General features: G+C 38.1%; 3 protein-coding genes across 4 annotated transcripts in view; all 3 read right to left on the bottom strand.

Moving 5' to 3' along the window:
* Positions 1-519: 519 nt before the first annotated feature.
* Positions 520-11,879, bottom strand: LOC148340190 (interleukin-17 receptor D). The gene is made up of 12 exons (XM_088291470.1): positions 11,614-11,879; positions 7,917-8,001; positions 6,816-6,974; positions 5,606-5,724; positions 4,938-5,061; positions 4,458-4,496; positions 4,100-4,245; positions 3,759-3,833; positions 3,491-3,551; positions 3,187-3,312; positions 2,908-3,080; positions 520-2,449 (listed from the first exon to the last, which is right to left on the bottom strand). The coding sequence occupies exons 1-12, from the start codon at positions 11,731-11,733 to the stop codon at positions 1,955-1,957; spliced, it is 1,722 nt and encodes a 573-aa protein (XP_088147596.1). The 5' UTR covers positions 11,734-11,879; the 3' UTR covers positions 520-1,954.
* Positions 11,880-12,011: 132 nt separating this feature from the next.
* Positions 12,012-18,531, bottom strand: fam50a (family with sequence similarity 50 member A). Its single transcript, XM_088291471.1, has 13 exons — positions 18,250-18,531; positions 18,042-18,126; positions 17,850-17,949; positions 17,596-17,750; positions 15,790-15,866; positions 14,844-14,910; positions 14,661-14,722; positions 14,506-14,582; positions 14,041-14,095; positions 13,861-13,909; positions 13,222-13,292; positions 12,962-13,072; positions 12,012-12,185 (listed from the first exon to the last, which is right to left on the bottom strand). Exons 1-13 carry the CDS (start codon positions 18,358-18,360, stop codon positions 12,177-12,179), a joined length of 1,029 nt encoding a protein of 342 aa, XP_088147597.1. The 5' UTR covers positions 18,361-18,531; the 3' UTR covers positions 12,012-12,176.
* A 1,622-nt stretch (positions 18,532-20,153) lies between these two features.
* Positions 20,154-22,348, bottom strand: part of arhgap4b (Rho GTPase activating protein 4b) — a 28,058-nt gene continuing 25,863 nt past the window's right edge. For both annotated transcript variants that reach the window (XM_088290017.1, XM_088290018.1), the window contains exon 24: positions 20,154-22,230. In XM_088290017.1, the coding sequence (XP_088146143.1) occupies positions 22,009-22,230 (222 nt within the window). In that variant the 3' untranslated portion in view covers positions 20,154-22,008. The remainder of the gene's footprint in view (positions 22,231-22,348) is intronic.

Below are 22,348 nucleotides of genomic sequence, written 5' to 3'. Positions count from 1 at the left end.
TTAAATCATATGTGCAGTTTGCTCCAGCATTCCAAAAACATGCGATTTTGGTTGACTGAATATTCTAAATTGCCCTAAAGTAAATACCGAAATTAACTGTAAGTGTGACTGCTTGTCTATATGTACTCTGTGATTGACTAGCAACTAACACAGGTTATACCATGCCTTTTGCCCAAATTCCGATGGAATAGGTGTTAAATATTATTTAGGAATAGAGGACTGTATTGTTCTATTGACTTGACACATAAAGAAAACAGTTACCGCTTTTTGGGGGACTATTACTATTTTATGTATTACTGGAAGATAACGTTGTTATATCCTATGGTGTTAGCAACCACAATAGGCCATAGTTGCATGACATTGGATTCTTGGTCTTGGCACCTCATTCCTTTCTGTCACACAAAATCACAACCGTCGTTTGTTGACAACTCCAGATAATCATATACTGTACTTTACAGTGATTGTCACGTGACACAATGAACGCACCTGAGGGAACTTCTTTTATTTTATTACATTTTGAGTATAAAAGCAATAAATAAAATACAAAACAAGTCATTTATACATTACAAATATTGTCTCCTCTCTACTCATGTCGGTAACACTCTATAATAAGTACAGACTAATAATCATTTGCTAAGCATTTGTAAATACTGAAGTCACCATTTATAAAGTTTTTGACATGAATAATCATTTGCATAGAGTTTGTAAATATAAAGTGTCTATCGTATACTCTCTGCACTTGGGTACGCGTTACTTATACCCATCATCATAAATTACAAGGAATCAGTGTACTTAGTTTTCACAGCTATAAAATGACATGTACTATTTTATGTGTTGAGTATTACTAACTATATCCATATATTTTTGTATTTACCAACTTATGAATGATTATTTGTGGCTGATACATGCTTTATAAATGATGACTTGAGTATTTACGAAGGCTTAGCTTACACCTATTAGCGTGGTACCCTTATGTCTTCTACCAATGTTTCACAGAGGATCTTATATACTGAGTTAACTATATCACTCACAAAATGCATATTGCACAAATAGATTTAAGAACACCCATTCAAGGAGAATGCGCAACACGAGGACTACTGTAAAATGGACAAATGATGAAATCTGTGTAAACTGTGATAATAATAAAGATGTACTAATTGTTAGTTGAAATACATGGATCACCACCAAACAAGACGAAGTGAATACTCATTGTCTATAGTACACAAACGACTCATACTCACAACATAGAAAAACAAAATTCACACATTCATACTCATCATTTGAATACTCTCATGGAACAGCATATACAAGATAGTATAATATACGTGCATCTTTAAAATATATATATATATATATATACTTTGAGGTAATTCATATTCATCGAGGCAAGTAGAACATCAATAGCTTATTCATAGACATAACTAATTACTAACCCTTGTAACATTTGCTTCTAAAACAGAACAGCAACCGTTCAATTACATTCATTTAAACCCTTCACACATCGGTTAGTGCGCATCACTACAATTCGTAGGATATCTAGACATCTTGTAGGTCAAAGTGCACTGCTGAGGTAGAAGTATATAGGTCAGCTGCGAATTCAGCTATAACAGTTTAGCTTCCTACATCCTCGTCTCAAGCCATTTTTGGCAAGTTAACAGCTGCCATTAACTTCAGCCGCTCAAATCCAGGTCATTAATTTCGGCCAGTACGGAATGGACCGGATGTTTTTTGGGTGTTTGTTTTTTTTTTTAATAGGCTCTTCCTATATATAATTCCCAATTCCTATTATATGAATTATTTTTTAATGTTTGTCAGTTTAATGTATGTATAATTTTAATTGGACCTTAAGTCTGCCAATAAAAATAATATAGGGCAGCTTGTATAATATCAGCAGGGAGAGGAACTATTATTATTTTTTTCCTCCTGCCTTTGCGTTTCCTTCTCTGCCTTCCTCCTAAGTGTCAACTCTGTTGTCTTTGTTTTCTTTCATTGCCTTCTTCGAATCACTGATCGCCTGTTGCAAAGCCAGTCCAGCACGTGAGTGGCTAAAATCTTCCTCTGAGATATTGTTTATCTTTAGATAGCGGCCTGGCGTGTGAAGACGGACTTGATGCAGTTGGGAGAAAAGCAGCAGCAAGTCAGCGGTAAGCCTGTAGTGAAACACCAGCCCCAGTTCGGTAGGGATATCTTTGTCTTCGGAATAATCAAAAATAGCTGCCATGTACTTGGAAAGGTCCCTGCCGTCAGATTTGGCTCGAGCCACTTCCGCTCCGATGATGTTGACCATCGCCTCAGAGGCAAAGAGGCCTTGTTCTGGAGACCCACTTCTACGACAAAGACCCTCGGAGCAGACAACCAAGACGAAATCGTTTTCCTGTATCTTACGGAAGAACCACGCCATCTCTCCCTCCTTGGCCATTCCCAGAGAATCCCAAAGGTCCAGACACACCTTGAGGGGGGAACAGATGACAACTAAAATCAAATTCAGAGAAACACACAAGTTGGATGAATCTGCACGAGAATCTTCTATTCGGATTATGATCAAAACATATTCATGTTTGGATGGATGGATGCCTACAGCGTTATTATTTGTTTATTATTTACCGATACAAAAACATGTAATAAATAGATACTACTCAATAATTTAAACATTTTTAGGTTGTGAAGTGTTTTCATGATAAATCATGAATGATGTGTTTATTGTAAGCTGTGGGAACGCATACCCTCATTATCCCAATCTGTATATATGTAGGCCTATCACACTGGTTGCTACCCCACCATTTTCTTTAATATGAAAACATGTTCAGTGTTACAAAATGAAACGCAACCCACGTTACATCCATCATCCAAATTTAATTCATGATACAGTTCTGTTGCATGCTTGCAACAAAAGCTCACGTGGACTACCTGCGTCGCCATGTGTTGCTGCATGAAGGCTCCGAGCTTCATGACCGCATTGACGTGGGCGGGTCCATCATTACTACTGTAGCATATTAGAAGACGAGGAGGTCTCTTGTAGTCGGCAGACAGTATCATCACTTCCTCCGGGGCCTTCACTTCTTCCATCTGCTTTATTGTCTCTGAGAAGGAGGGTACATACAGTTCAACGCAACATATCAGTATAATAAACATTGGATTTAAAAAAAAAAAGTTTATTCTTATGTCATTTCAAGTGTTTTTTTTCACCTGGGTTGTACTTAATTTGAACGAAGTGACGCCGCCTGAGAACAACCCACAAGACAACAAAAACGGCCACGGCGGCAAAACACACAGGAAGCAACAGAGTCCAGCTGGGAGATGCTGAAGAAACATCTGAAGGCAGAAACATTTTTTTAGTTATAATAAATTTTGACCTCAGCGCTCAACTCATTTATTTATTTTTTTGTTTAGTTAACATGCAGTGGCCCACATTAGTTCCGCTAAATGAAATGAGCATTAACCATATTAAGTTAGTTCCATCCCTATTTGAAAGTCATTTAACATCCAATACCTTGGCGCCGGACCTGAAAGTTGAATAATTTCCTCACGGCATCAATTTCGTTTGCAGCTATCTGTAACATAAATGTCAACAAGATAATTATTCACATGGGAATTACACTTGTGTTCTCATGATTATTTAATGGAAAATCAAAGAAAACAATAGAGCATATTTATTGCACGTATGTTGCACCCCTCAACCCTGCCATGAGAAATGTTTTTTGGATCGATACATTATTCCGGATATTGTGTGTAACTGTTCAATTTCATAGTCATTTTACCTCGCATGTGTAATTACTTCCTTCTTTGAGGTCTCTGAGCTCGAAGCTGTGGTGGGTTTGGTTTCTTGAATAATTCTAAATAAATACAAATTGAATTAATAACCTAATGAATAAATAAATACAGTAATATACATACACATACACACGTACACACACACGCACGCACGCACACGCACAGACACACACACACACACATTATTATAGAATTTGGTGATGAAGATGATGATTTGAATATGCATCGTAGCGGCCCTCGATGACCGGAGTTGCCCTCTTCTGCTTTAGATGGTGCAAGTGTACCAAATGAAATGGCCAGTCAGTGTATTTGGAACCATGACACTTACAGGGGTTATCTCGACGTACGTGGTCTTGCCGTTTGCTCGACAAAACGAGAAGTAGCTTCCGATGCCCAAATTAGGAGGCGCTAAGTTGAAAGTGACCGTGATCACAGTTCCTCTCTGCTGAACCTCAACATCATTTGGATACCAGTCTACAAACACAAGCAACAATTTTCCATGAATGCAAAGCTGAAGTATAAGATATTAGGAATTTGACAGTGAAAACTCCAAATACTAACGCTATCCATTTCGTTCTCGTTTCAAAACAAGGTTCAAAATTAGATTTTTCCTGCACAATATTTAACTTTAGCATGTTTTTCATTGTAAAATGTGGCAATTTGAAGATGGCTTGTTGTTTCCTCACCTTCTTTACACTGCATAAATCCATTTTTCTCTCCGCATGCTGCAAAATCACAATATAGATTAATTATTATACTTGCGTGCGTTGTATTTTCCTTGTACTGTGCAAAAGTCTTTGTCAATCACTAGCTTAGTTGCTTTCATGACTTGTTTTTTTTTTAATGCAGTAGGTTTGTTAAGCGTGGCAACTGGGGAGGGGACAGTGGCACTCTAAATCCAAAAGTCTCGCATTTCAATTTAATACAAAAAAATTCACAAAAATACTAAACTGCAAAAAAAAAATATTCAACTGCAAAATGAATATATACAGGCAGTAAACATGTTTGACACAATCTTGTTCAAATATCGGGATTTTGCGATGTGCAATAAATGAGAACAAGAAGATTAATTTTAGAGATTTTCAGAAATTTGCAGAATCCTGTCAATAATCACCACAATTACTGAGTATTACACATTTGTGTGCAAGGGTACATGTGTGTCTTACAGCGAGTGGAGAAGATCTTGCTACGATAGAAGCGCTCCCACCTCTCCGGCACCGGCAATGCCATGACGGTAATGGCATACTGGGACCCAAGGGAGAGGCCGGTAAACGGGTCAGACATGTAGACCTGAAGAGGACAAATGTTGTCATGATTAGTTTATTTTAACAAATGATGTACTTTGTACATGTGATTGCATGTCCTAATGTAATGTTAAATAAAACAAAACATATTTGTAAATCCTGGTGCATTAATTTTGATGTTTTATACATGAACACAGTCAATTAAATCAACTTTTCAGCACTTTTGTCTGAGCTCAGAATAATTTTTTTCCTCAGGTTTTTTGCCAATTTGTTTCCGTCTTTATCATATTTTGTTGGGAATACATGTTAAAAATCGTGGCTAAAAGCTTTATTTTGTATGACTTCATGACTTTTGCATGTTACATTTCTCCACAGTATTTTAATATTCTAGTCTATGCTATTACTCAGAAGTTATTTATTTCCAGGGTTAATTGCTTTGTGATTTCTTTAAAACACTAGTGCGAACACCAACAAAATACTGTGCAAGCAGTGTGAATCTGATGGTGTACAGACGTCTGTTAACAGGCCAAAAAATGCAGAAAAACAACTTCACATCATTTGTTGGTGAGTAACACCGCCGTGATAATTACCTTTTGAGCATGAGAGGCTGTGAGCGTTAGGTTTCTCTGGAAAAGAAACAGCTGACAGGCAGCACCAGAACCTGACAAGGGCTGCAGAGTCACCTGAAAGCCTCGCAGGAAGGCAATACCTGCAGCAAAGGGAAAAATAAAAAGCTCAAATTGCATGCTTGTACGAGACCACTGATTACATTACACTAGACATTTTGTTGATTTTCTCATACATTGGAGTTTTGTTGTTCTTTCTTTTAAGCTCAAGGGTTACATGATTTTTTTGAGATGACAGATAAGCCAAATAATTTGTATCTCAGGTAAAAACAAACTAACATGCATAATTATTCATTAGATTTTTTTTTATTACTTCTGATAAAATGAATTCTGAATGATCTTTTAAAAATAAAATAAGTAAAAAAAAAAATGCATGGATGAACATGTTTATTGAACTCATATGTATTGTGTTATTATTTACAATACATCAATGAACTAATTATCCAATGACATGAATGAATAAAGCGTAAAATTCAACAAAGACTCTTGACAATATAAAAGTTAAGTGGGCGAAATTAAATAATGGAGTGGGCAGCAGGTAGACCTTTGGGGCTCCACAGCCGAACGACAGCAATGAGAACATGTCAGCATCCTGTACGGCGAGGCGCCAACCATGTAAAAATAATGAGTGATTACTTGACCTACGACTGTATAAAAAAAAAATGTACGGTAATGTGATAGAGCTTGTTTTTTATTTATGCATATTATTGAAATTAATCAACATTTTTTTAAATCAATGAACTTTGAAAATTCAAAACATTCTACACACTGTCACTTTAAAAAGGTTTGGCCCGCACTGGGATATCTCGTACTGTTCTAAATACAAAAATCGAAGACACAAAATCTATGATCAATCTGGTGTAATATCATGCATGCTGGTGGTATGGGTGGTAAAGCAGTGCATGTAAGATTCTCGTTCACATTCAGAACCAATATTAAACATAATTGGTATGTATAATCTTCCCAAGTGCAATCTCTCTCTTCCAATAAATCATGTCCATGTCAAGCAGCAATAACTGCGGGCAATGCAGATTCAGTCCTGCCTGACATGACTTACAAGATAGTTAATTTTCTCTGCAAACAGGAACAGACAGTGCCTTTTAACATACGGCATAGTACAAGATTGGGCGTACAGTTTGTGTGTGTTTGAGTGTAGTTCAATTAGACAACACACCATATTGGCTTGGTTTCCAGGATACAATGACTGCATCAGTAGTAGGATCCGGATTGGGAACAAATTCAACGTTCACATCAGTGGGTGCTTCAACGTAGTGCTGACAAATGCCAGAGTCTTCTTGAGCCAACAGTTTATTACATGGCCAGGGAATGCAATCTAAGGGAAGGTAAAAATACAAAATGATTTGTCGTTAGTCAAACAGGCAGCATTTCATCACATTTTGATTAACATCACATTTTAAATTCAAAATGGCTCGCTGACAGACCCATTTTCAGAAATAGGCAGAGAAAGGATGTACTGTATACCTGGTCGTATAAATAAAAGCATGGGAGCGCATGCACAACAGTACCCCAACTATTTTTATACTAAATAATAATTATTATTTTTCCCATTGTGCTACATTTAAAAGCCACAATATTGCTCACCTTAATAAGATTTTTAAAATCCTACTGACGTTAGGCTACACGGTATAACGCAAAGAGAAATACGCCTCTGATCGTCTACTTAACTCATTCACTACCAGTCGAGTAAAAAAAAAAAAACAGGATCTTTGACGTCTTTAGCCGTCAATGGCAGTAAATGTAAGTGATGTACAAAAAAGATCAATCGGGGTTAATTCTTATAAAATATAACATAGATTATACAATGAAATATGGCTGTAGTTTTCCTCCGTAACATTTTTTCTTGATTTATATACATGCACATTTCTGTACTGTTACTTAACACAATGGAAGTATTTCACATTGCAACGCATTTAATCATGAGGTTGCCAGACGTCATCTTTTCTTTACAGTTTTCGAGTCTGCATTTTGATATTTCTCTGGGATTTTAAACTCGTATGGGTTTCAATTAGGTCATCCCGTAATTGGAATACATTTAAATGTCATAGTCACACTATTTCCAATTTAGAGTGTTCAATCAGCCTACCATGCATGTTTTTGGAATGTGGGAGGAAACCGGAGTATGAGGAAGAGAAGAATCGACCCCATGAGCTCTGCAAGGTTAGGCCATTGTGCTGACCAGTCGTCCACCTCAGACACAACATGTAAACCACAAATGTATTGATGTCATGTAATGTCAACAAAGAGCCCTACTTACTTCCCAACACATTTTGGGAGGTCAGTCCAAGAGCTTTGTTGACGTCCTCACTGCTTATCCGGCAGTAGTCACACCCAGGTCCCCCCTGAGGGTAACAGAAACGCAATCAAGTGTAAGTGGAGACTCATCATGATTCTGGTGTATGTGATAGAGGCGCATGCCGACAAATTTGTCACGTCGCGGATTTCATCTCCAATTGCCCACGTCAAATGCACGCCCCAACTATATGATCCGCAAAGGAAGATCTTGCAGTTTACCTGCCAATATCATGCATGGACCCCAGCGAGTCTAGTTTCTGTTTCCACAATGTAATGCTGGCCGCACTCGGGCATACTGCGCTCGAAACTCCCTGGTTTTGAAACAAATGAGGGATGACTCTAGGATTGGCCCGTTACGCCCAATTTTACCGGTGCAAAGTAGACTGCGATGGGTTGACATTTTATTCTTCATTTGGAAAAAAGATTGTATGAAATGCAGTATACAAGATCTTCTATCCTAAAATTGAGCCACCTTGTTTTAAATCAACAGAGTGGACCAGGCAATGAATCGCATGCTGCTTCTCCGAGTCAAAAAAAAAAAAAAACAAAGACACATGTAGAGGCCTGCCGTGGTAAATTTCCATTATATCCACCCAAATGAGACCATCCTTTAAAAAAAAAAAATTCTCATCCTCTGTCCCTAAAATTGCCATGGAATGTTTCATCCCTGGGACAGAATGCCCATCTCTGGTAAAAGTATTGTAATACCGTCTATCCAGCGATCCATTTTCTTTACATGTGGCGTGTCCTCGTTGGAGTCACAAGTGATTTGAAACCTATTCCACGATGGACTGGTGGCCTGTCAATTATTGGGATAATTTAGATTTCAATTAATAATTACACCAAAGTAAAGACTTGAACATACAAACGCTACTCATAAGAGGGCCTGACCCAAGATTCAGAAACAGTAACACAACAGGCGGTCACGAGTGGTAGAGTGGTCGCTACCCAACCGAGAGGTTCTGGGTTCAATCCCTGGCCATTGCGATCATGTCTAAGTTTCCTGTTCACAGTTGCTACTGATGGTATGCCATCAGACAGTAGATAAGGTCATAGCGTAAAGCGCTACGAGTATTGTCGATAGAAAGCGCTATAGAAGTGGCAGCCCATTTACCATAACAGTGAGGCATAACCATTATTAATATCGTGCTCTGATAACAACATTGCATTGATTCTCTTCTGATTAATTACGAAGTGAGTGAGTTTTGATTTTCTGTAGTCTCAGCTGGGTCTGTTTAGGCAAGTCAACTATACTTGACTACAACCAAATCTTTTTTCCAACCAACAAGAGCTGTGTCAAACGAGGTTATCCATGATCAAACCAGCAATTGCTCATTGGAGAACCCGTAGAGTCGCTGTGGCGGCCTCCACTTCTCAAAGAAAATACATCTGTTTAAGTTTAAATTGACTAAACACGAATAGAAAGTTTTCCTCATTACAGTTTTGATTTATAATTCTTCATGAAGGGCACCAAAGAGACAGTTGATTGGTCAAAAATCGGATTGCCAAGTCAACAACATATTTTCAGATAAGGCTTTAACTAAGATAGTGATTCCATAACTCACAGCTCATACATCAAGCTATGTGAAAAAAACAGACTCAGAGCAGTCGGTAAAAATAGAGTACTCTGACAAGTTTGCAACACGCAGAACTAGTTTGGTTGTCAAGTCACCAGTAGGCTGCAGCGACTGGAACGCCTTTGAAGAACAACAACTCACTTGCACGCAATGTCATTATCTCACTTAAGCCGCAGCCATATAAGGTACACTTTCACATTCTAATGAAATCCAGTTTCAGTGACACCATCAAAGCAGCACACTGCACTTAAAGATGAATGCTGTGGTTCAATTTTCAAATGGATAAACCAGTGAGATTAGCACCTCATTTTCAAGAGGGTCCAGCAGTCTGGGATAACACCCAGTAGAATGTTGACCTCGGCCAAGCCTGACCAATCGCTAACAAGTCAGTCGGATTTGTGCTGGGAGATGTTCCACTCTATTCTGTAGGTTGTAATAACGTACATCACGCTGCGTGTAGGCATAGACTGCCGCCTTTCTTCAGGATCTTTTGGCTCACGGAAACAACTTGACTACGAAACGAAACCAAGTAATGAATTTCTATTATGGCATGTCACAACAAATTTACATCTTGAGTTATACCTGTAAAATATAATTTGAAGTTTCCAAGACATGTTCATCTATTCAAACAATATAAGTATATTGTCAAATAGCTTCCATGAGAATGCAGTTGAAAAAGAAGCAGTAGAAAGTATCAAGTACTGTGAATGCTTCCGCAATGAGGCAATCTGTGTGGATAAGTCAACGCTGATGAAAGACACAGTCAGTATGTTTCAAATTGACATGAAGCATGATCTCATACTTTCTCATTTCCAGCCACGAAACCAATTGACTGATTAAATATACAGCTGGGGAGGACTCCGATAATCAGCCAATTAAATCCTCATCAACAGTGCAATTTGCGATTATTTCATCATGACACAATGCAACAAACCGGGTCCAACACAACAATGCGGATGAGAAAAAGGTGATGTCACCTGTGGCAAACAAGTTGCATGAAGATGAAGTACTAAAGAGTATGTTTTTGGAAATTGTTAAACGGTGTCACGATTCATTATAATAATCAAATGGCATTATAGATTAAATAGACAATTGCACAGAAAGAGGGCAAGGGATCTAGGGTTGAAGCTGTTTACATATTATTAAATCTACGTCTTGTTTTTAAACAACTCGAAATGTTCACTTATTTGTTCAATTTATTGTCAAAAAGCAAGATATTATAAAGGCTAACACGTTTAAAATATATAAATTTTGATTATCAATACTTGGCAAGGCAAGGCAGTTTTATTTACAGTTCAGACACAAGGCGACTTGTGCTATGTGCTTCACACGTCCAAAGGCACAACACTGAAAAGTATTTACAAACGGCTCAAGACATTCAAAGGTAAAAATAACAAAATTGCTTACTCAGAATTACTGAAAGAACATGCGTTGACACTTAAACATATACAAACAAAAAGGCATTTAAACACAAAGTAAAGAAATAAAAAGTAGCATTGTGACTAATTAGTGACCGTATAATTGATTTAAAATGCTTACAATACCTTTATGATAAAAATAAACAGTTTTTTAATCTGGATTTTAAAGCATGAGTAGTAATATCTAATAAATTTTACATCATGTTTTTTTTTTTTTTTTTTACAAATATCAAGATGAATGCTCATTATTTTGTGCGCCACCACAATGAATTATTTTGGCCGATCCAGTCTTGATTATTATGAATTATTTATTTTATTACATGGCTCATTAGGCAAATGAATAAGAAACATGAATCATCATTATTCATCACTGCAGTTAAAAATCAGAGAAAGGTATAAACTAAAACAGCGAAACACGCTCAGAAGGAGACCGCTTTTATGCGGCATTCCATGCTCTTTTGTCAGCAATGGCAATATTTTTCAGACACACAACAGTACAACAATTCCTGTCACTCAACATTCCCACCATTGTGATAGTTTTATTTTTGGTGTACAACACCCTTGGCAGAGTTGCTCGTTTCTCCGCGATTCCTAGAACTAAGCCGGGAGCAGACATTCCGACTAATGCGTCACAAGAACTACAACACACAGCAGGGGGTCTCACCTGTCGAATACAGTCGATGGTGCAGTCTTTCGGAGTGATGCCCGTTGTCGGATAACCTGGAAATTCCAATAGCTGCCCAGGCACCAGAACTTGCCAGAATAGCAGTGCTGATCTCCACATGTCGAAGTCACATCCGAACTTCTAGACAATATATGACTGCAACAATGTACTGAGCGTAGGGATACAAGATAGCTCAGGGGACTGAGAAGTGAAGTGTTGTGAGTGAGAAAAGATGCAGAAAGGAGAACTCACTGCATTGGGCGTGGTGTCCTGAGACGAAAGGCGGGGGAAGTTTGTGTGGTGTGATCGCATTAGCGTGTCATAACAAATCCACATCTGAGGACTAGCCATGAAAAGCATTGTCAAACTGTAATCACAGCCAATAAAGAGCAGTCACATCCAAGAGGATACATTTAATCCGCAATATTTACATTTACAAATGCAGGTTTATGGGAGACAATGAATATTTGAGGTATGTTAGGGGAAATTAGCATTACAGTGACAGAGTCTAATTATAGAAGGGTGCAGAAGAGTTACACTGTAACAGGAGAGTTCACAGCGCTTCACCGGATCTGAAAAAACACAACATTGGGAAAGAGGTGTTACTGTATGTTGGAAAGTCAACCAAAGTGCTAATTTGAAGCAATCAGACATGTCACTAGACCTGTGTTACATTTAAGGCTCGGTCCGTGAGCGTCGCCAAAACACAAGGAAACTCATAGGAGTGCCACACTTGTACTCTATGACCAAAGGTTGGGCCCACCAGCATAGCCCACGATTCAGTTTTTTCAATGCAATGATTAAAATTAAACAATAAAATGTCAATTGATGACATTCAAATTATTTTTTTTTTTCAAAGCAATTATTCAAGTTTCGCGATTCAAATGAAAATATAAATGATTCAAATTCAGTTTCTAATGACACATACTGTATTTCAGCCCAACTCCCCACCAAAGAACTAATGCATGTTAGATGTGTCGTCTCTATCATCCTTACAATATGCCTTGTGATCATTTCCTTTTGTTTGAATATCATACATGGTTGAAATTATTTATACACTTGAAAGTAACAGCTGTTAACACATTACTAAAAATGTTGCCTGTGCAATTTATAAAGATATACTAACTTGAGCTATTTGTGCAATGGCAGACTTTTTTTTTTAATACTGCATAACTTTAAGGCAAGTCAAAATGAATGTAGCGGGTGGATTTGTGGAGACAATTTGCTTGTGGGAGAGTCGATGGAGTCGATGGCACAAAGTGTGAGGTCGACCACACAAGTAAGCTCTGGTCCAGACATACAAATTCGAAATGACGCTCAACAACCTGTGGACTAAAACAAAGCTCACCGTGTACTTGTCCCATTTCTTCTCAGGGTCGTACGGCTCCCAACGGCTGGCGGGGAAGATGTGCTTGTTCTTCTCGTACCAGCTCCTCAGCACTACCTTACCCGCGTGAGACTTAAGGACAGAGAGAATACAATTGCATGGATGTTGACCTCAATTGTCTTTCCCTCTGGCTACTGTCGACCACAAACTCAATTTCAAGTATTTAAATGACCTGTTTTGTCTATTATAGTACATTACAAGATGCTAACACTTGTCTTTACCTCGTCTTTCTCTACCGTGGCATCATTGACCAGACGGATATCATCGTGGACGTCAAAGCTGAAGAGAGGACCTGTTGGGGTAAAAATAAACTAGTATTTCAAATAAGGGCCTATAGGATATTACTGTGCTTACATTTACTCAACACCTAAAATTTTGGTTCAAAGGGCAGTGAACATTGGAAACCTAGGAATATTTTTTTCCTATATAATGGTACATTACAAGTCCTTAATAGATACAAGTCTATCATTAGATTTTATTTTGACGAATCCTTGCACTCTAATCGTCACAATTGCCTGTGTGTGGGGAGGGGGAGGTTGCTCATAACATAAGTAAGTGTCGGTATACGGATAACACAGGGGTAAATTATGTGCATGGCAAATCTGCCGAATCATTCAGTCAGTGCAGTTTTGACATATGGAGTGAATGTGTGTGATGTGAGCAAGCAATGGGGAAGCAGGAGAGATCAGTTATCCATTTTTTTTTTTTTTTACCCCACTAATGTTGGATGTGTCTTCATATGATCGAGACCTCTTATGGATCTCAGGACATCCATTCTTTTTTTTTTTCCACGTTGGCACTGCCAGGATTCAGGTTCCAAACAGCTCATTTTAGCTACAGGTAGTCTGTCGTTAACTTACCTGATTTTCCTCTTGCTTTGGTCACGATAAAGTCATAAAAGCTGTGGTGCTAAATGCAACAGAAAGGGTGGATGTTAGAATTCCATAGTATTACGTGTAAAATATTTTTCTTTATTTATTTTTAGAAAGGTAATCAAATTTAATATTCACACTAAAGAAGGGAGCACTACGGCCACTTACATGTGGGATTATCAGATCTTCTTTAATATACATCAGCTGCTCAACTCCAGCAGACCTGCACAGAGAACCATGCTTTCTATTAAGCAAATGTCCAATTCTCCAGGAATCACCTGAGAACTCTGGAAACTAGAGCTGAACAATTTTGGAAAATAATCCAACTGCAATAATATTTTCCCCCTCAATATTGCGATTGCCATTATGAATTAATGTAACTATTTTTTCAGGGTCTTCTTCCCATGTATTTTTTTTAAATCACAAGCAATAAATCAATCTTTATTCAAATAAATAGTAACATGTTTATTTATATTTACACCACACCTTCACAAGATTCTACCAAATAAGTGTGATGTACATCTAAATCAATACGGTAAATCATGAATCAGGTTACAAATTACAACAGTATTAATCTTTCATATGGAATAATCTGCAAAACCTATTCCAAACAGAATAATGCGCTTCTCTGACCTGAGCTCACTGAAGTCCTTCCTGAGGACTTCAAGGGCCCTCTGCAGAAAGTTCTGGATAGTGTTTCCCTTCTTCATCTGGAGCAGAAGTAAAACATGAAGACATAATGAAAGCTATGAAGAGAGGAGAACTTTTCAACGTGGGCAATGTGCCACCTTGACAGTTTTGCGATGGCCAGATCCATCCCAGTAACTGAAGGTAATCTCGATCTCCTCGCCTGAAAGTAAGAAATTAAGTTTAGTCTAAACTTGAATGTGTGCAAATACCTTTGTAGGACAAAACCAACAGAAAATGATCTAAAAGGTCTATGAGAGTGGTTGGTGTATTTTGACACTCACTCTTGATCTTTTCTTGTTTGAGCTCCCACTCCTGCCTGAGCTCTTCTCTGAGACGATTCTCTTCCTCCTGAACACCAAAATTCATGAAAAAGATTCATTTAAAAGAACATTGGACCTTTATTTGTGCAACATTTTTACACTATCACATTTTTTGAACAATTGATTGATATGAATGTAAGGAATGTGTTTGGATTTGTGCATTTGCACAGATTGATACATTACAATGTTTTCTTCATGTGGGACATATTCTGGATTTGGCTATCAAATGTGTTGGTATGAAAGGACAGGTGCAAGCTCACGCTGACTCTTCGGAGGACAGCCCTGGATGAATACTGTATATTCTTTATTCTTTTTTAATCTGAGTGGTATTTTGGCCTCTGATTAATGCAAAGGGCTATCAGTTGGATACATGCAAGAACACAAACGCTCCAATTAGCAACTTTGACTGCCCACAGTACATTTTCACTTTAACTTTCTCTGTGGGCGGCTTTGTGCTGTGGAAATTATGAGTCATAAGCAGCACAACATCGTCAGTTGGAAAATAGGTGGCGTGATTTGTTATGTTGCGACCGGTGATTATTTCCATCTACCGTATTTTCAGGACTCGACGTTGCACTCTTTTCATAGATTGGGTGCTCCTGCGAGACTTATGCACCCATACCTCATCCTCCTTAACACAGACAACTGAGAATGACTGGACACAAATGCCCCTCAAAAGAATCGGATTCTGCACTTGACAAGATGCAAGTAGTGAAAGTTTTTTTTTCTACCTCATTATGCATTTTTGGGCTGGTTTGACATTGTCCAGAGCGACTTGAAGTCTGGAAAATATACTATAATATACGATAACTATAATAAAGGAGAGGCCACTCACTGAGAAAATGATTTCCCTTGAGGTGGAGGAACAAAAAACAAGAAATGTTTGTTTCGAATAACTTAACCACACCTCTCGGTCACGATCAGGAAGGAAACTTGTGTCCACGTCAGGATTTTTCCCAAGCTTCTTTTTCTTTACGGGGACATCTGTAAGAGAAGAGACGTCTTTATATACGACAGGCAAAGGTTGCACGTGGCAGAAAAAATTAAATCCACACTTCTTACCCAAGAGCAAACATGTTTCTGTTAGGGCAGCAGCTATCAAACGTTATGACAATCAAGTATTCAATTTATGATCACTTACTGAGATAAAAAAATAAGTTTTTTCATTACAAAAAAATAATTAATAATGGAAATGACAGGCCTGTTAAATAGACCAAGCAATTGTCTTTTATTCCTCTAAAGCTACAGGTACTGTATTTATTCCAACTGTAATTGTTCGCTCCAAAAAATTGTTTGCATTAGGAAAAACAGACAAGACAATGTTTTTGTGTATATGTGTGTATCTACGTGCATGTCTATGTGTGAAACTAATTTTTTACGGTACAAGTAATACCTCTCTTAGCGGTGCAACGGATCATGGTGTGGATTGGATCACAGATTTGAGATCATGGATCAGATTAGTTTTGTTTTTTTGGGGGATCGGCAGGGAAAAAAATAACAAAGGAAAAAAAAAATATTTAATGAGAACTTTGTCTTCATTTATTTTATAGAACACTTTAGCCTATCAAAAAAAAAAAAACAACAACAATCAACTCAAAATGTTAATTATGGCCGTCTAGATTTCACAAATACAACTTTAATTGCAACTTGCAATCTTTATTTATGCATTGATGTGAATAAAAAAGTGCAATTTAAGGCACACCCTATTCCTCGAAACATGGAGAGTGAATTACAAAGTAGCCTATATCCACATCAACTTGCTGTTGCAATCCGGGCACTCATTGTTTGCAACGAGCAGCTATACGCTGGCAAACAACTGCGGAAACTTGTGCCGTATGATGGCGTAATTAACTAACGGTACCGTAAAGTCTTAATTAGTGATTGAATGTGATTTCAGGATGATGTTGTGTTGACGTTGGCAGCACCAACTATGTAATGGCAATAACAAACTGCAATAAGACGAGCTGAAATATCAAAAAGACATGTCAAGCTAGCCGTCTTGCCAGTGGTCACCAACCCTTGACTTTGGGGGCAAGGAGAGATGTAAAACATGCAGGATAGGTGCCTTCGAGGATTGGAGTTGCTGACACCCGCATTTTGTGGGCCAACTTGAAAATAAAAGCCTTGCATTGGCATCACTGTATTATTTGGTAAGATTTTGTTTTAACGGTAGCCTTGTTGTTGACAGTGTGTAATGTTATGGGTTTGTTTACATGTTGAAAAGACGGCAAAATGCGCTCTTTCTCACTCTTTAACTTTTTATTTACTTTTTTAAGTTGAGGTACCCAAATTACTCAAGGACTCATTTCATCCCCGATTGCCAAAATTCTCCCATACATACAACTTGCACGATCCATGGAGGTTTTCATAATAATCTCCCGCTATTACAGTGAGTGTGGACAAATTATGTTGCCTTTGTGTGAACGTGCACAATTTTATTTTTCACCACCATTCTTAGTGACGCCATACCTTTTGAATGGTAGTGTCTATTAACAATTGTGAGTTTTAAATTTCAGGAAATTATCTTTCGACCCCAAACATTTGAAAGGTGGTGTACCTAACATTTTGGCCAGTGACGATTTGGCGATCTTTGATGGCTGCAGACCACATTCACAGAATTACAACAAAATTATTGTAATGTAACATGAACATAAAATGGTAGGACGAGATCCAAGGCACTTTGTAGTTTATCAATTCTTAAATTCGAACTCACATTCCAGCTCTTCTTCTTCTTCTTCTTCCTCTTCTTTTTCATCCTCCTCCTCTTCATCGTCATCATCACCGTCATCTTCGGGATTAAAGGATAAACTGGCAATTTTCCTTTTCTGTTCTTCTTTCCTCTTTTTTTCCTTCTGCTTCTCGAGCTTGCTGGAAAGTGATGAGAAGGTGACAAAGACCATACAAAGAGCAAATAGATATGGGATCATTGCTACATCATGAATACACAACACAAGAGCTTCAACTCACAGCTGGAGCTCCTTGGATTGCTCTTTCTTTGCCAGCTGCTTCTCACGCTCCTTCACAAGAGCCTCCTGCTTGGCTTTCATATCATTCAATGTCACCAGACCTGATCAAGACATTGGACATGAAAAAACAGGCCCGTCTTAGTCTTTACAGGACAGCGCTTGTAAGATGAATACTGGACAACGATTAACATACCAACTGTGCTGGATTTCAACTCTGCTTCCACAGCGTCATAGTGAGCTGAGAACTTCTTGTCAATGTTGGACTTGACCATATTGTCCTGCATGGAGTAGACACAATGCAAAATTGATACACACATGGCTGTGAATAGGCAACTCTCCAAGTTAAAGCTGTCTCATACGACAACATTTATGACTATTATCTAAGTGTATGCGTTACAAACCTCTGCAATCCTCTGTTTCAGTTGTTCAAGTTGTTCCCTCTCCTTTTCTCGTTTTTTCATCAGCTGCATAGCTCTCCCAGCCTCGCTGGCGGCTCCTTTGTATTGAGCCATGTTGCTTTATGCCTTCTTAAATGTTACTCGGACAGAAGTAAAGAAAATATCAGAAAGGAAAGATCAACGAATGTGTAAAATAAACAACAACAATTTCCCCTCACAATTACAAACGCGACTTAATCGCGGAACACAACAACAAAAATGGCAACGGCAAGATGCATGCTGGGTACTCAAGATGTTGCATTCACGTGCTGCATCAAAGCTCGTAATTACTAACTGCCAACACACTGAATTGGAATATTTTCCCCTAAAGTCCCACCCAAGTCACTGATAGTGTAGTGGTACACTCGCCCGAGTTGTGTACGGGCAGCGTGGGTTCAGTTCCCATTCAATGGCGGTGTCTATGTCTGCCCTGTGACTGGCTGGTGACCAGTTCAGGGTGTAGTGCGCCTTTCGCCCGTAGTCAGCTGGGTTAAACTCCAGCACCCTCCCGCGACTCTGTACAGGATAAGCGGTGTGGGTAATGACATGACAAAATCCCACCCGTTCATTTTCGGAACTGGCGTATCCCAAACACATATAGTATGTATATGAATGGAGTCTAAATACATTATTTCTTTAATAGTTACAAACCACACCCCCCCCCCACACACACGCATTAAAGAAAAAAAGGACTGCTTTCAAATTTGTTTCTTCATATTGCACATGGTTATATTTCAGGAGTTTGTGATTAAAAACACACCCAAACGCACTCCTAACCACACTCATACAACTCTAGAAAAAAATTACACATTTTATAAATAGTTTTTTTTGTCAACGTTTACTTTGATTGATGGTTCTGATAAATTTAAAACTTTTTTTTTTTAAAACAGTACAAGTACACTAAATATGAAAACATACTTTCACTCAGACAAAACAGACACACTTGAAGTCATGCAAAGTTTTTGTCTCTCAGTTGATTCCAGTCTCTGTTTGGCACAAAAACTGCAATGTGGCTGCAGCACAGTGCAATAGACATACAGAAGGGCGCAATGAAGTTGTTCACAGCACACAAACATAAGGACCACACACATGGAAGGAAGGTGTTGCTCAGTTGAATGCATGGAACCACAAACCTTGTCCTTTTAAGAAGTTAGTTAATTATATCTAGCAGCATCAACAGTAGATATGATGCACAACATACCTTAATCCTGTAACAGAGATGAGAGCACTAATCCAAAATCTCAACATTTCTCTCACATCTGATCTGTTGGTCATCTGATCTACTCCAGATGATATACATGGCACAGTTGAGTGGTGTTATATCGCACATTTGTAGGATTATGTCAGGTAAATCCTCACTGGTACCAAATGTACAGCCCACCACTGGTTTGTAATCGGAACTTTTATCGCCTTCCTTAAGTGTGAAATAGTGTATAAATGCTCACATTTTAATTTTTTCAAATTTTCTACTAGGTATGGTACAACTACTGCCAAGTTGTGCATTTTTATAATTATACAATTATAAGGTATGAGATGAGCTGTATGAGTTTGTGACATAGGCGCAAATCGGACCAGGAGAAAATCCCCACAAGCACAGAGTACACATGCAAACATTACACCGCAAGGAATGAGTTGAAACCCTGAACCGTGGCTGTGATGGGAGCCAGATGTGCTAAACACATGCTCAAGATTTTAGAATAAAGGTGATGTTGCAATGGAAGATTAAATAAAATTGTGATTGATTTAGCCCAGCTGGTTTTGAATCACACAACCAGTTAATGACAAACAATTCATCAGGTGTACTGGATACTGACCTCCGTTATCTGTCGTACTGTATAAAGAACTTCATTAAATACTCTGAAAACATCTTAAAAGTCATCACTCCATCTTTTATTTTCACCATAGTTTCTTTCGCCACACATATAGCGTAATTTTACACTTTAAATCGAGTGACATTATCAAACAGTGATTTTGAATAAAAGGGTGCTTTCATTTTGTAAAACAAGGAAACTGCATTATATTTATGTTTCTATGAAAACTCAACAGAAGAGGGACGCAATACATGTCAAACCATCTCAAACGTTTGGAATCAAAGTAACAACATCATCAACCTCTTGATTGTGTTTTATATATATATATATATATATATATATATATATATATATATATATATATATATATATATAATATGTATTTTTTTAGTGTGTGTAGGAGTGAGTTTGCCAAACTTTGTTGCCATAGTCACAGTTAAAGCCAGAAGAAGTCACATAAGTTTTCCCCTGACATGAGGGCAGTTTTGGCTCTTGCACAGCTTGAAGGAAGCCAAGAAAAGCCACTTAATTCTTTCAAAGGCAAACCTGAGTCAGCCCACCTTTACTCTGCAAAGCCCTGAGTTTTTGCCTTGTCGGCCATGTATCACATATGAAAGGGAATGTTGTTTTTTTTTCCATCACAAGTTTGTCAAATCACTGCATGCTATTTCATATATTGACACAATGTAGCTGCAAACAGCAATGTCAATGCAAACATCTTTAAATGTCACATATTGAAAATAGACTTGAAATGAAGAGGAAAATTAAAATGTAAAAAATAACACAGAGGCACTCTGAGTCTTGACACAGACCTCAGATTGGCTGTTTTTTTCCCTCCTTCAATAATGAACAGAAGTTGCTTTTTCAAAACCTGCCGCTAGAGGACAGTCTTTTGCTGACATGAAGCGTGTCAACCAAATTCGTTTTCAAATCACGGAAAATAACAATGAAGGAGTATTAGGGCCATACTTTAAAGTCAAAAGTTTGGTAAAAAATTTACAAGAATAAAATTGTTATACTAAATAGGGATTATTTCGAGAATATAGTTTGGATTTGTAAGAAATAGATAATATTACAAAAATAAACTTGAAAACAGTTGCTACATGGGAAAAAAATATTTTACAGTCTAAAGTTAGGTTTGTTCCATGCATGACGAAAGGCTCGTAATTTTATGTGAATAAAGTTGTAATATTACAAATACATTAAAGAACACTACCCAACAGCAATATTTCTTTTTATCTTAGATGGCTTTATGTGTCCCTAAACAAATTTTGACGCTGATTTTAAAATATCTTCCAGCATGACATTTTTTTTCGTTTTCCAATTTGACACTATAAATGCTTGTGCAAAAGAAATGCAACCATGCAACTATGACGTTTCAGGTAAAAAAAAATCCACCTGTGACTGAACCTTAATTCATAAATATAACTAAATAAATATATGATGATTACGACGACGACGACGACAATGATGATGATGATAACCTGATCTGCTACGGAAAAAAACAAGGGCGGATTTAAAATCGCTCGAAAATTTGAACCTAGAAAAATTTCCTTGCATGTCTGATTAATAAATGTAATAAAACAAATGACTTTTTGCAATGTTACCGTTTTTTTCTCTATAGCCTGGCCCCAATATTCCCTCATATCCGACAGAACACATCGCTTATTCTCCAAAAAAAGGAGACCAAAACCAGACTTACACATTTGGAAAAAAAGAAGACCAAAAGCAGCAGAAAAAACACACAAGACATACTGCAATACAGCACCAGGTGGCACTATGAGATGGCACAGACGTAAATATATACATTTATCCCAAAAATAAATCAAGATTTTCCCAGAATGCATGACACCATATTCATTCTCAAGCTTTAAATCTATACTTTCAATCAACCATCCATTTTGAGGGTATCTCAGTCCACTGGCCGGAAAAGGGCTCTTCCCCGGATACCAAAGCCCACTTTTCTGGCAGTGGGGCCAGCTTGAGGGGGTGGGGAGGACGAGGAGGATGAGGAAGAGGAGGAAGAAGGAGGGGGACCAGGGGGAGCCGCAGTTGCAAGGGTTGGCGGCTGCATGGGAGGCTGTCGAGACAAGAGCTCTTTGAACACGGAGTTCATCTGGCGACTGATCATCTCCTGAGAGTGGCAGAGGGGCGGGGCCAGAATGGGACATGGACAGCAAGTGGAGCATTACATTTAAGAAGACAAACGGTATTATTCTATTTGCTTTAAATCGTGCACTAAGTACAGCCTG

Source organism: Idiotropiscis lumnitzeri, chromosome 3, assembly GCF_059441095.1.
Source record: "Idiotropiscis lumnitzeri isolate Australia: NSW breed Sydney's pygmy pipehorse chromosome 3, RoL_Ilum_1.0, whole genome shotgun sequence".
In the NCBI taxonomy this organism is placed as follows: Eukaryota; Metazoa; Chordata; class Actinopteri; order Syngnathiformes; family Syngnathidae; genus Idiotropiscis; species Idiotropiscis lumnitzeri.
The sequence above is the reverse complement of the archived record's forward strand: the minus strand, read 5'-3'. Positions and strand labels throughout refer to the sequence as shown.